Source organism: Fulmarus glacialis, unplaced genomic scaffold (assembly GCF_000690835.1).
Source record: "Fulmarus glacialis isolate BGI_N327 unplaced genomic scaffold, ASM69083v1 scaffold6023, whole genome shotgun sequence".
Classification (NCBI taxonomy): domain Eukaryota; kingdom Metazoa; phylum Chordata; class Aves; order Procellariiformes; family Procellariidae; genus Fulmarus; species Fulmarus glacialis.
Window position 1 is genome coordinate 1 of NW_009204780.1, and position 14,115 is coordinate 14,115.

The 14,115-nt window shown below is 41.7% G+C and overlaps 1 protein-coding gene and 2 pseudogenes across 1 annotated transcript; all 3 read left to right on the top strand.

The window, feature by feature from the left end:
- The first annotated feature begins 5,864 nt into the window (after positions 1–5,864).
- On the top strand, positions 5,865–7,501 carry LOC104074831 (UDP-glucuronosyltransferase 1-6-like). Its single transcript, XM_009575107.1, has 2 exons — positions 5,865–6,734; positions 7,475–7,501. The coding sequence occupies exons 1-2, from the start codon at positions 5,865–5,867 to the stop codon at positions 7,499–7,501; spliced, it is 897 nt and encodes a 298-aa protein (XP_009573402.1).
- A 1,721-nt stretch (positions 7,502–9,222) lies between these two features.
- LOC104074832 lies at positions 9,223–10,164 on the top strand (annotated as a pseudogene).
- Positions 10,165–12,619: 2,455 nt separating this feature from the next.
- On the top strand, positions 12,620–13,507 carry LOC104074833 (annotated as a pseudogene).
- The last annotated feature ends 608 nt before the right edge of the window (positions 13,508–14,115 follow it).

The following is a 14,115-nucleotide window of genomic DNA, read 5'->3' on the forward strand; positions in this document are numbered from 1 at the left end:
AATATTATTATAATATTATTATAATATTATAAATAAGGCATTCTCTTACATTAGGCTCAAGAGAGCAGCACTTTGTAGTTTGAGATTTAAGAGGCAAATTCTTGCTGGTTGCATGACATAAGTCTTTACTTTTATATCTTGAAGGTCTCAGAGCTACAGCCAGTTTGTAGCTTGCTACAATGATAGAACCATCCTGCCTTTATTTTATACCTGGCGTCTCCCATCTTCACACTGACATTTGTCATTTGGTAAAAATCACATGTTCTAAACCTTGAAAAACCTTGCATATCTTCAGTCTGCCTTTTCTAGCTACATTTTCTACAGAGAGCAGAGAAATTTCTCCTATTTCACCTTGAACATGTCCAGCAGCAAGGCAATAATGTAGTAGAGTGTAAACCATGGGTTGACGAATACTGTTCAGAAATATAATCATATGGTAAAAATAGATAGTTCTCTGAAATCTGGTAGCCCATTGCTCAACAGACAAGAAAACAAAAAGTTAGGATGACTAGGAAAGGGAGAGAGAGAACAAGAGATTCAAAATGAGGTTTCTTTTCTCAGACGAGTAGCTTACGCCACAGACGTTTCTGTTACACCACTTTCCATAGTTTTCCACAGGCAGAAAAATCGGGCATTGTGGCCTCATTCCAGAAGAGGGCTCTTTTCTGCCGTATCTGACATGGTCCCGTGGAGTACCTGCTCTGGACCTGAAGGCATCAGCGTGCTGAGGATCTCGTGCTTTTGCAGAACTGGGCATTTGTATCTTATCCAGCACAGAGCTGGGAATTAAATCCCAAGTTACTTGACCTTTCTGAGCCATAAGCATCGTCCACAGCCTGCAGTCTCAGAGGGAGTGGGAGAACATGCAACCACAAGGCTGGGCCTGGGGGAGCACAAACTGCACTTATTCATTGACTAAGATAACTGCACTAGCTGCGTTTCCTCTTGTCCCCACTTTGCATAGGCATCTGTCTCAGTAGCAATTACATATTCATTAACAGACACATAAATCCAGTTGCCAAGTCGCAATGTGCCTGGAGGTTTAATACAAGGTTAGCAGGAAATCAGACCCAATATCTTGACTGAGCAGAGGTCCTGCGCCAGCGTCATCCTCTAATGACTCCAGAAGTACCTGAAGGCTGGCATGGTAAGCTGACCCTCATTAGGGGGACATCGCAAATGAACTCAGACTGTGAGCCCTGAGACAATTTGATGAATATCTCATCTTTAGCCAAAGTTAATGCAAAGTTGCTTTTTTTGGGCAGCTCATAAAAACAAAGTGCATATGATTTGATCAAAGCAAAGTTCAGAAATGTAAGCTATAGCAACCTTTCAAAGTTGTTCCTGTTTTTTTTAACCTAAAACACCCATTACTTATTTAAACAACTGGTTAACTTAAAACATTAAGATAACCCCAGATTTAAGTATGTAGTTACTCAAGTAAAGGAGAAGTGTAACTGAATAAAGACCCTGTGGTTTGTACCTCAGCACAAGGATTAAGAAAACAGGTCCTGTTCTGAAACCCTCCTGCCAGAGACAGCAGCATCTGGAAAGCTCTGATAAGGAGACATTTCTAACTGGTCCTTTGAGAGATGCAATTAAAGTGGAATTCAAAGACTTTGGCAAGAAGCCAAAGAATACAGTAAGCAGTACCAAAGCGTGCACACGTACCTGGTACGCAGAGACACACTTTTCAAAAGCTTGCACAACCTGCATGTCACTTCGTGTGACCTCAGAAGGGATCCTGTCATGTCTGCGGGTACTGTTAATTTGCTAACATAGGTAGCTAGGATTAGTACAGCTGTAGGGGAACTCTTCGTTTTCAGCACTGAAGCAGTAGTCATCACTCTGTTCATGAACCAAATACTAGGGTTGGGATTTTTATGCAATATTCAAGGTGTTGATGAACCTAGTGGCAGTTCAGAGCAGCCTGATATCACAGCAGCATCTGTTTATTATGCTTTTGTAAAGGATGTTGAGCACCTTTAAAGCTGACAATACTGTTCATCTGTCTTATATTGCAATGGCAAAATACACAACATCAGACAAGTAAAAGCAGCACTTTTGAAAAAAGAAAGTTTAACCATCATGCATTGTGCATCTTCAATGCACAGTATGTATCAACCTGAAACGGCTGCTCTAACCAAACAGTTCATCTCACTGTCCTATTCAGTTTGCTCTTGTCCACAACCCTGTGCCTCCCATATTTTGAAGAAGAGGTATTGCATGAAGCTGTAAAACACAAAAATCCCCTCATATCAAATGGAACTACTGCCTTAGTTTCCCTTTCTATGGGAAGTTTGTCTTCCGGTTAAATTAAAACACCTTCTCTAATGTGAGTCTAAAGGTACAATATTTGACAGAGGTCTATGCACAAAAATCCAGAAAGGTTATAAGAGTTTTATATTTACAAATATCGAACACATTGCCCTACAAAAGTTAGGAAATGTTCCAATTACAGTTACCTGGGCAGCCTTAAATGTCACCTTTCTGTTAGGATACAGTCATTAATTTCAGGATCACATACTATCATTTTCATATGATTTCTATTTACAGCTTAGGAAAGGGCTGCCCTAGAAATGATCTGTGTTCTGTGATTTGCTTAGCTGCCTGCTGCTTCTTGCTCTTGCAAAGACTTAGAGTAAGATTACTTTCCAACTTGCAGTCAACATATCATCACTTCTATGGGTTGTTTTTCCTTTGAAGTCATGCTAGCCAAACTACATACTATCTTACCGGGTGCAGGCAAATGCCAATATATCTCCATAGCTATGTAAAATATAAGGGGGGAATCAGGCAGGTTCATGTCAGCAGTTACCAACCTTCATTTGCCTGACACTGTTTAGCATCAAAAAAGGTCTGGGTTCAATTACACAAGGATTCCTCCGTGTATAAGCCTGATCCATCATCCAGAAACCTGGGAAATCAAATTACATCATCCACACACTCTTGCATTTGGGCAACCTTTTCCTACTTGCAAGACCCAGAGCATAAGGGGGTGAGCAATCTCATCTAACAACAGGAAAACAAATCCAGTAAATGAAACAAACACTTCCAGGCTGCCTCAACAAACATTTGTTTTTAGTTCTAGTTTTAGTGCTGCTCATGTAACAAGTAGCTGCTGAGGTATCCATTTGCTATCCTCTTCCATTAGTGCTACTCACTAGTTGCTGCTCAGGTTAGAAGAAATCCACACATCACAACCAGTCCAACTCAGAGATAAGCAGTTTGAGAGAGTTTTAGTACCTTTTCCAGCTGAAGCAATCATAGGTTGAGGGGCAAGCACACCTGCACCCAAACCCCTCAACATGGTTATGGCTCAGGGTCCAAGCAGTCCCAACTCCTCAGAGCTGCTTGCATGCCACTGCAGCTCTGCTCCATCGCTGCAATGCTCCTTGCCAGCTCAGAGAGACACCCACACGAGTGACCCACATGAGCCTTATGGTGAGAGGTACTCCTGGGAGGAAAATAAATCTGCAGTCTTGAGTCACCCAAGCTTCAGCCTTGTTTAACATAAAATTTCTGTCCTTAGTATCCAGTGGGAAAGCCTTTCCTCCCCGATGCCAGAAGCTCGCACATGGTTCTCACTCTTTGAGGCCTCTGTTCCTCAAACTACGCTGTGGTCCTTGTCTGCACATACAACTGGAGTTGGTAACCAGCACCACACCCTTCAAACCTGCAAGGGGCCCAGGTGCCCTTTGCTACTGGATAATGAACAACGAACACATGTAAACCTACCATGTTATTTTGAAAAATGAGCCAGTCTGTTAATTTTCTGAATAATAATTACCCACCTTACATCTGACCTCAGCTGATTCTGTGCTAACCTGAGAACTTCATCCTTTCTTTGTCTGTTTGTCTGTTCTCCGTTTACCTCTAATTTATCTTTTTTTTATTCTGTCCTTCCTGTTCTTGTCTCACCTTTTCCACAGTTTTTGCTATGATGGTCTGGTACAAAAGTAGGGAGTCTGTTGAGTCCGTTAGAAAGCGTAGCCATACTAGCAAGAGACTTGTTCTCTTATAGACACTGGAAGATGAAATTTGTATTGGCTGTTTTCAGCCAAGTAATTTTGCTGTTGAAGGTCATATTCAAGTGCAGAGAAAAAACCACACCAAACAGCAAGTTCCAAATGGATTTGGTCACTTCTTATCACAGCATTTGCAATACACTTTTTATCTCTGAATCTCCAGCGTTTAATCAGAATTATTCGTAAATCAGTTCAATTTCACGCTTTCAGTCTGTGCCTTACAAAACTGCCTCCCGCCTCTCACTCTCCCATATTTGGCCCTCTCTAGAAATCGGTTCTCCATGTCTAAAGCTGGTTCTTCCATCTCAGCATGACACTGTGAAGCTACACAGAGCAGTGCTAGCACCCTTTGGGTGCTGAGACAAACCCCATTGCCTAAGGCTGTAAGGGTTTGTTTCTCCATACTGAAGATGCTGGGAATCCCACCACCACTTATAAAAGGAAGGAACAGGAAAAACTTTGTGCTGCTGATAGTTTTGCATCAGCTCTTTTCTTCACAAGGACCTCTTCCTTAGCACTACCCAAAAGACTTTGGTCTGGCATTGCTTTTACTTGCATAAAGACAAAACATTCTTCCAGCAAATTCCTGAGGTCCTCAGTTCACTGCACATTCCCAGAGGATAGCACTAAATGCCAGCAAACAAGGGGTCACACCACCCTAGTAGGGCTTCCTTTGGAAACCCAAGCTGGGGTATTACATCCTATATTTTTTATAACAGCCCAGCAATCAGTTCCTCCCTCAGTGAACATGAACTGTAGGGACAGCTTGTGCCTCCCTGTGAGTGGATTCAAACCCAGGTCCAACAAACAAGTTCCTGGCTGATTTAATCAAGAGAGGATCTCTCTTCTCATCAAAGTTGGGCTGCTACCCAGAAGGGAACATGGAAGAGGAAAGGTGAGTTTGCAGCTCCGTCAGGGCTCATAGCTGAAGAGGTCCAGGAAACACCTGTATGTGGTTGCTTATGTTACCACCTGTATCTGTGAAAGGAGGAGAGCTCAGAAGCCTAGTTTGCTTGTTGGGGTTTTCCGTGTGTATGTTATCAGTGGGATTAGTAAAAGATACCATATCTCCTCCTAAATTTTGTCTTGCTCACAATATATAAAAAGGGTTTTCAGGACAGCGACCAAAGACCAAGGCTCCTTCATTGTGTCCCAAAAGATCTACACTGGCCTCCTTTCCCTTCACTTGCCCTGAATCCATCGTTTAGTTCATTTTTTTTGTCCAGTACCATGGGGAGAAAAGCCAAACAGGACTGTTGTTCTCCTCCTCAGATTTGGGATTGCATAGTACACCCTGGTAGCTGTGCTATATTCATAAGACGTGCAGGTTTGACTGATTCCAGGAGGTGGGAATTTAACACCAGCCTTCTACATACTGGATAGGTGTTCTCTGTTAGGCTAGTCCATAAAAGAAAAGGTGTTGCAATTTCCATTCATTCTGCGGGGTGTATTTTAAAGGTTGCCTTTTGAAAGCAAAACCAGGCTTATTTTCTCACTGGGTACTTACCAAGTTAATGGTATTAACCACAAGTATTATTATAAGATGACATCCATCGTCTTCTTAGTTTCATAAAGGAAGGAATGTGCTGACATACTTCCAAGCTTAAAAATTAACAAAAAGTACAAAGGGGGACATCTTTTTTCAAAACCAGTGTGCTCCCCTTCCCTGCTATATGAGCAATATTGAAGGATAACCACAACAATATTGGGAAGTTAAATATTTATTTCTGCAGTCAATAAGTTCCCTGCAGAAAAGTTAAAGCTTGCATGGACCTTCCTATAAAGGACAGTGTCGGATGCCTCTAGAGCAGAAGCCTCCAGTTTACTTCTACCGAAATGGCTCTTCCGTTTCAGTGTTTTTACCAATGTACTTGGATGTTTCTTCTTCTGACATTATCTTTAACCTTTGCTGAAGGTGGAAAGATCCTGGTGATACCTCAGGATGGAAGTCACTGGCTCAGCATGCGCCCAGTGGTGGAGAAACTCCAGCAAAATGGACATGAAGTTGTTGTGGTTGTACCGTCAACAAGTTTGTATATGAAGCCAAAGGAGCCTCAGAATTATACAGTGAAAGTATATCCAATACCTTATGGAGAGGAACATTTAGCTGTTACGCTCAAGTCATTCGTTAATGCTCATTTTATTGAACAATCTGTTTTGAATATTATTATTACAATGTATCAAAGCATGTTAGAAGTTTCCAGGTTCTTTTTCACCAACTGTAAGAGCCTTTTGCACAATGAAGACATGATGCACTATTTGAGAGAGAGCAAATTTGATGTGGTTTTCACGGATCCAATTCTGATGTGCGGACCGATAATTACTGAGTATCTTTCAGTTCCTTCTGTCTACTTCTTGCGGGGGTTTCCTTGCGGTATGGATTCTGAAGCTACCCAGTGTCCAAATCCTCCTTCCTATGTCCCCAGACTCTTCCTAAATAATTCAGATAGCATGACATTTGCTCAACGCATGAAGAACATGCTGGTCCATATGCTGGAGTTCGTTTACTGTAAGCCTATATTCGCTCAATTTGAAGAACTTGCATATGAGATTTTTCAAAAGAAAGTGACAGCTACAGACCTTCTAAGCCGTGGATCTGTTTGGCTAATGAGATATGATTTTGTGTTTGAATTCCCGAGACCGGTGATGCCAAACATGGTTTTTATTGGAGGGATAAACTGTGATCAGAAGAAAAAACTGTCTCAGGTATAAAATTTTATTTTGTTTTTATTGAAAAGAACATAAATATTTAAACATCCTTACATCAAAACCTAACTGACAACACCTTGGTATTTAAAGATAGAAAGCTAATGAGAAATCCTGTATGATGCAGAAATGTTATTTCCTACTATCTAGCATTCAGATTAAGTCATATCCTGGCAAACCTAAAGTCTTACCAGATATGAAAATTTAAGTGACATGTAACTTTTATGCAAATGATAAGCTGTTTTGTTGAACTGAAACTCACCTGAATTTTGGTGAGTTGCAAACTTTCCTCCCCAACAGGAGCCAGACTTGGTAGCTTCCTTTTCATCTAAGTTTCTTATACCATGTCCATCTCCGTAAGAGCTGTTCCTACAACCAAAGCCAGGCTCAGAGGACTTGACTGTATTGCTCTGAAAGAGCCTGAAGAACATCCATAAGTACAGTCTGCTTTCTGTCTGCCCCATGGTGTCATCCCTTTCCAGCTGTCTCATGGACTGTCCGTCCATACCTCTGAATACCCATTCTCCTTTCATAGACATTGAAGGTTATAGGACTTAACATTTTATCTATTTATCAGTTCTTTTTCTGTCGTGTTCATCTGCCAGATTGATTCATTTACATCTTTCCCGTTATCAATATCAAACCCCCAAAAGAAAGCCTTTTAAAAATGTACCTTACCCTTCTTTCATAAGGTTTTAAGCTTTTCTGGGCATGGATGTCTTCTCTAAATTCCCATTCAGATTTTTGGGTACCAACCAGGTCTCTGAATCAAGTACAGCATAATTTATAGCAGATCAAAAGCAGGAAAGGGATATTCAAGTATTGCAAATTGTGAGTGCCCCTGAAACAGAGTGGTGTAGGAGAAAGCCCTAATACCCTCCCCTTTTGTCCAGATAAGTACGTTTAGTGCTTGTGTTGGAAGTGGCAGAGCCAATCCGCTTCCCAGGACAGTCTCTAGTGCCACTTGGTTCACTCTAACTGGTTATATATGTTCGCATGAAGGAAAAGGAGTAGCAGTTGCTCACAAGGGGTCTTTCAAAAGGACATGGAGTGAGGAGTAGGAAAGATTGCTGGTTGGATATTAAAGACCCAAGCAGATGGCTGTAAATGCCCCACACGGGACATGCATGACTTTCTTCATTTGTCAGTCTAGCTTGAACGCATCTTCTTCTAGTGTTCATGTGACAGCCTTTTCAGAGGTTATGAGCAACAGGTCTGTTTCTGTGCATCATGTTCTCCTGCGCTGTTTGAAAATTCCCATTAAGTTAATCATGTGTCGTAAACTACCGGTATGGGGACAGTGCGGGTGATGGAGCTGGCTGCTCTTTTTGGAGGGCAGGTTCTCAAAAAGGCCAAAGCTTTCCTACCAGGCTTGAAAATAAGCATGCAGAAACTGCCTGTGAAAGAAAGCTCCACCAATGATGTAGAGCCCTGAATGCTTTGGAGGAGCAAACTGTATCCCAGAGGCACCTGCCCAGCCACCTGCTTATAAACTTCTATGGTGAGAGGTTATCACCCACATTTAAAAACCGAGCAATTTACAACGAAGAAGGATCTGGCCCCACGGAGTTCATGAACTGTTTCAGTCATGAACTGAACTGACATGGGCTGTGAACTAGAAACTTGTTGTTGGTTGATGTTATCTGAGGTACAAGGATGAACTGCTGTTTTGCAACTTTAGTTTTATACCTGATAGGATAAGGGGTTAGATGAAAGTTCTGTGTAGAGATGGGAAAAGATTTTCTGTTGGCTGCTTATTGTCAAAAAAAAGCAGGTTTGCATCAATGAAAAAAAAATTAATTTTTCTCAATTATACCAACTGGTTTTGGTTATTAAAACAAAACAAAACCCAAACCCCAGGTACGTCAACATTGACTTTTCATATTTATCTTTACTATAAGTTATGTTTCACTGTAGTACTTGCCTCAGTTTCATTAGAAAAAAATAAGCTTTTTAAAAAAATAGCAAATTACTACACTCTGTGACAACTCTGACAGCTTTCAGTGGCACAGAGGACTCCAACACTAGAGGGAAACAAGTAATTTTGGTGCACTCTTTATAGATCCAGTACTACCATGTGGGGTAATTCAAGCAGTGTTTATGTCCATTCACTCTGTGGATGCATTTCTTTCATGGATTCCCATGTACCGTAGAGCATGCTGTCAGTAAATGTCAGTAAAGGCTGCTGGGTTGCTGATGGTAAGGAGTGTCATGAGGCTGTGGTCCTAGTATGGGAAGAAGAAGAGGAGGCTGAGGCAGTGAACTGTAGTCTCAGCTTGGAAGAGCGAAGTGTATGATAGGAGACACACCTTTCTCATGCTCGTGCAAACCTGCTTTTGAAGTGCAAACCTCATCTCAACCTTTTATGATCATTAATCACCTACTGTGACTTCCGTCCCTTGCAAACATGTGAACACCTGAAATGTGAGGCAAGTCAAAAGGGCAGAGGTATCATTAGAAAGCGTTGCCACATGCTGTGTTTGCGTAGATGGAGCATAGCTACAAAAGTTTGCGAACCACCCCTGGCCTCTCTCGTGCATGGGTTCCTGTCCGTCCCACTGGCAACATGCTGGTGGCAGTGCTGCTCCCCTTCTTGTGCTGCCTGAGTCCTGCTGCTGCTGGGAAACTGCTGGTGATCCTGGTGGAGGGCAGCCACTGACTGAGTATGAAGGAAGTGCTGGCTGAGCTGAGCAAGAGAGGGCATGAAATAGTTGTTATCGCACCAGACAGCAAAATGCTGATAGATTCCTCAGGGATATATGAATTGAAAACATATCCTGTACCTTTCAAAAAGGAAGAGATGGAAGAACTTATGCACTCGCTTAGTGCAAACTGTTTTAGTGAAGAGCCTTTCCTGATGAGAATTTTTAATACCTGGGATAATTTGAGAAAGAGCTTTGCCATGCTTCAAGCTTCCTGCAGTTCCTTACTGTACAACAAAGAGATGATGAAATACATTGAAGAAAGTAAGTTTGATGCCATCTTTACAGATCCTCTGACACCATGTGGATAGATAATTACTTTGCACTTTTCTACCCCTATTGTTTTCTTCTTGCGGGGCATCCCCTGTGCTATAGACATTGACGCTGCTCAGAGTCCAGACCCACTGTCCTACATCCCACGAATGTTGTCACTCAATACAGATCATATGACATTCCTTCAGAGAGTGAAGAACTTCCTCATCAGCCTTTCAGAGTCTTTCACCTGCAGGATAGTCTTTTCACCATTTGAAAGCCTGGCCTCAGACTTTCTTCAAAAGCCGATGACAATTACACATCTTCTAAGTCATGGGTCCATTTGACTGAAGAGACTTGACTTTGTCTTTGACTATCCCGTGCCTGTAATGCCCAATATGATTTTCATTGGAGGCATAAACTGCAGACAGAAGAAACCATTATCTCAGGTCAGTGACTGGCTGAGAAAGGTATAACAAGGGAAAAGTTCTGGCAGTCATACACCTGCAAGATCTGGGTGAGGTCTAATAGTGTGTTTGATACGGACATTTCTTACCTAAAGAGATAATTTAGATTAACGCTTTCTGTATAGCTGATCCACATGAAAAACAGAATGGTATAGTTGATCAGGAGAACATGATGTGATTCCACCTCCTTTCCTTGGGTCTGCCCATCATGGAGATTTTGTATGGTGAGGGGATCATGTGCTATGCTGTGTTTAATTCCGGAAGTCAGGTACACAAACACCACCTTGCCCAGGAATTAATGCAAAAAGGGCAGGTGAATTATAACAGCTCTTCCAAAAATTCTTTGCCTCACATAAGAGACAGTCGAATATTTCTTCAAGAGCATTAGCGCTTATCCAGTCAGAAAAGTAACTCGCTGACTTATGTGCAATAGCATCATGTGCTCTCTTCTGTAACAGCAGTCTTGTGTTTGAGTTGAAGGCTAATGTTTTGTGAAGGTGAAGGTTTTGGTCTAACAACAGCTTCCATCACAAAAACTAGACAGCTGAATTCTCAACTGCATTTTTAGGAGACATCCAGTTTGGATATGGAAATGTTGATGGGTGGTTGCTTGGGCATCTGTGGTCTAAAAAGCACTTGATAAAGGCATGCATGTGATGTATGTTAGCTTGTTGCTGCATGTGATGTATATTCTTGCTTGCTTGTGCTATAAGTAGAACAGCCTCTTGTGAAGCCAGAGATTAAGTGGAAAAGGAGATATAAGAGGAGACAGCTCTCCTCAGCAGATGATGAATCTGTAGTTAGTGTCATCCAGCCGTTTCAGCAATAAATCACATTGTTTCTAGAAAGGATAAAGTTTTATCCTTTGTGAATGTTACTTAAAAATAAACACTTTCCTCTGTTCTTCCCTTCAACTTTTTTCACTTGCCAGCCTTCCCTGAGTCTTAGGGCATGGATTCCTCCTGCCTATCACCACTCTTACTCTTCCCCCAAATTCATAGGCTTTGTGAACATGAATGAGTGAAGCTTCACAAGAAAATAGATTTGCATTTTACAAGCCTGGCACATCTTCCCCAGAGCCAACCTTAACTGTCCTCAGGCTTTCCTTTACTCCTCCCGGTACTTCACCTGATGCTGCCCATTGAAAGTACTGTTTATTTCTGTTGAGCTGCTAGTGTTCAGATCCTGCTTTTTCACAAAAGTCTCTTCCAAATTGCCATCAACTCCCCACATGGCCACTTTTATCAGAGTAGTGCTTTTTCCTATCTGTTCTGTCTGTTGGAGCTGCTTAATGGCTCCTCAGGGACAAACCGAGGTAGATCCTCTGGGAAAGCAGCAACACGAGCCTGCAGGCAAGGCCGTGTGGCAGCTGCAGCTTAAAATCAGACTCTCCTCTGAAGACAAAGCTCACTCTCGTCTTGCTCAGCAGCAATAGTCAGCAGCAATATTTATTGCAGAAATATTGATTCTTCAGTCCTGATTTCTTATTGTCTTCCGACTATGCCTCTGAATTACACAGTTACATCTAGTGGCAAAATATAATCCTGCGGGTTGACAAGTTTATCACAAGTACTTATTAACTGCTCAGACATGGTATCTTACTTTTAGTTTTTCATCTGAAGTAATGCCACCACCTCTTCCCATTGAAAATCAATTCCTGGCCTGAAACAAGAGGGCTGTTACTGGCTACTTCTGTCCAGGCTTTCCTGTGTTTAATCAGGTACAAGGGGAACTGAGTGGCTTTTCCTTCGTACTGCTCCTGGAAGAAGAAAAACGAACAAGAGAGGCACAGAGAGATAGGTCAGGATGAGAACAAAGAAGTGTCGTGCATGACAGCACAGATTCGGTGGTTCTCCTTTGCTGATGCAAGCCTCTGCTGCAGTGTTGCTTATTGTAATAAATTTGTACCTGGTGTTGTACCTGGCCCCAGTGCTGAGCTGTAGGTAAATCACAGACACTCCTTCTTAGGATTTGCACAGATACCATGCTGTATAGTGGCATCATTTTATAATTTGATTTAAACATAAATTTGACAAGCATTCCAGAATATCTGTAAAATGCTTATCAAAAAGAAAGAAAGAAAAGAAGGAAAGCAAGAAAGCATTTTAACACCTGCTTTCAGCAAGCCCAGTTACTTCCAAGTGCCAGCACTACTCAAAGACTTGGGATTTTGTTTTTGCAAAGTCTGATTTTATTTTCAGTCTAACATCAATCAGCACAGTGAATCAATCAGAAAGGATCCATCCCAAGGGAGCCTCAGACACCAAGCCCAGTTCTGCCCTATCCAGGTTGATTTATCACGTTCCTTAAATGATTCATCAATACCTTGAATGGTTACTGGTGACTGGTTTTGCTGGAAAAGCCAGATCGTTAAGGGGGGATGTGAGAATCTGGCAGGGGACTGTAGGTCTACTTAAAATCTGTTAGGTCAAGGCAGATGAACAGACTTTGGATTTCTAGGAACATGGCTCATGTAAGTAAATACAGTTACTTAGTTTCTGCAGGGGTTTTGGTTTTCCTGTCTCTGTTTTGCTTGGCTGATAGTGGAAGGCTGTTGGTGGTGCCAATGGATGGGAGTCACTGGCTCAGCATGCGCTCAGTGCTGGCAGCCCTCAGCCAGAAAGAGCACGAAATTGTCGCACCAGAAGTAAACTTGAACGTGAAGGCAGCTGAATATTACACTCTCAAAACGTATCCAGTGCCTTTAACTAGGGAAGAACTGGGAGCAAGCATGCATTCATTTGCTAACGATCTTTTTGAGAGAAGACCTTTTCTTCAAAGAATTACTGCACTATGTGAAAAAGTTCAAGTCATCTCCGGTCTCTACGTCTCCTCCTGTACCAGTTTACTGCACAATAAGGATCTGATGCAATATCTTGAAGGGAGTAAATTTGATGCTGTTCTCACGGATCCTGTTGTACCATGTGGACAAATAGTGGCTCTGCATCTCTCTATCCCATCTGTTTTCTTTTTACGGGTACTCCCCTGCAGTTTTGATTTGGAGGCTACCCAGTGTCCAGATCCCCCTTCCTATGTCCCAAGAACATTTACAGACAACTCAGACCACATGACATTTATCCAGCGCGTGGAAAACTTATTTCTGAAATCATCAGAATCCTTTCTTTGCAATTTTGCCTATTTGCCATTTGAACTTCTGGCCTCAGATGTTCTTCATAGACCAGTAACAATGAAGGAGCTCTTAAGCCATGGATCTATTTGGCTTAAAAGAATGGATTTTGTTTTTGAGTATCCCATGCCAGTGATACCCAACATAGTTTTCACTGGAGGTATAAACTGTGGAAAGAAAAAGCCATTATCTCAAGTCAGTGATTTCCTTAATAAAATATATTAAGGTTCGAAGGGAAAATGTTGTTTGCAAATGCTCTGTGTGTATATAATTGTATACATGAGTTTGTGGGATTTATACGTGCAGTAAGGTATACTGTAGAGACAAAGAAAATAGGTGAAAAACTGGGTTGATTTTAATTCTCTCCCACTCTTGCAGGTACTCTTCTATAGCATTAGCAGGATCTAAGCATTTTTGCTTACACAATTGTTTTCTTTGGGCTAGGTGGAAGTAGTTTATCACTGTACTCTTGCTAACGAGGCACATACTCACCAGTGAGGGTGATCCCTGTCTTACCAGGGAGGTCTGCTACTTGTATTTGCCAGATTGGTATTATTACCTGAAACTATTTGTTTTACTGTCACAACTGATTTTTAAAAACAATGAATCTTTTCAGTTAATAGAACCATCCTTTCATAATTTAGAAATAAAGTGTCATAACGTGTCAGTCGGTAGGTAATGTTCTGGTTGCTTTGTCAGTCTAGGTTTATCCTTTCACCACATGGATTCCTTACAAAATGTTCTGCAAAACTGTTGGAGATTAGATTTGTGTAACTGCTAGCCAGCACTGAGCATCTGCAACCGCTTACACTGCCTTCTGAAAAGTTTCCCTA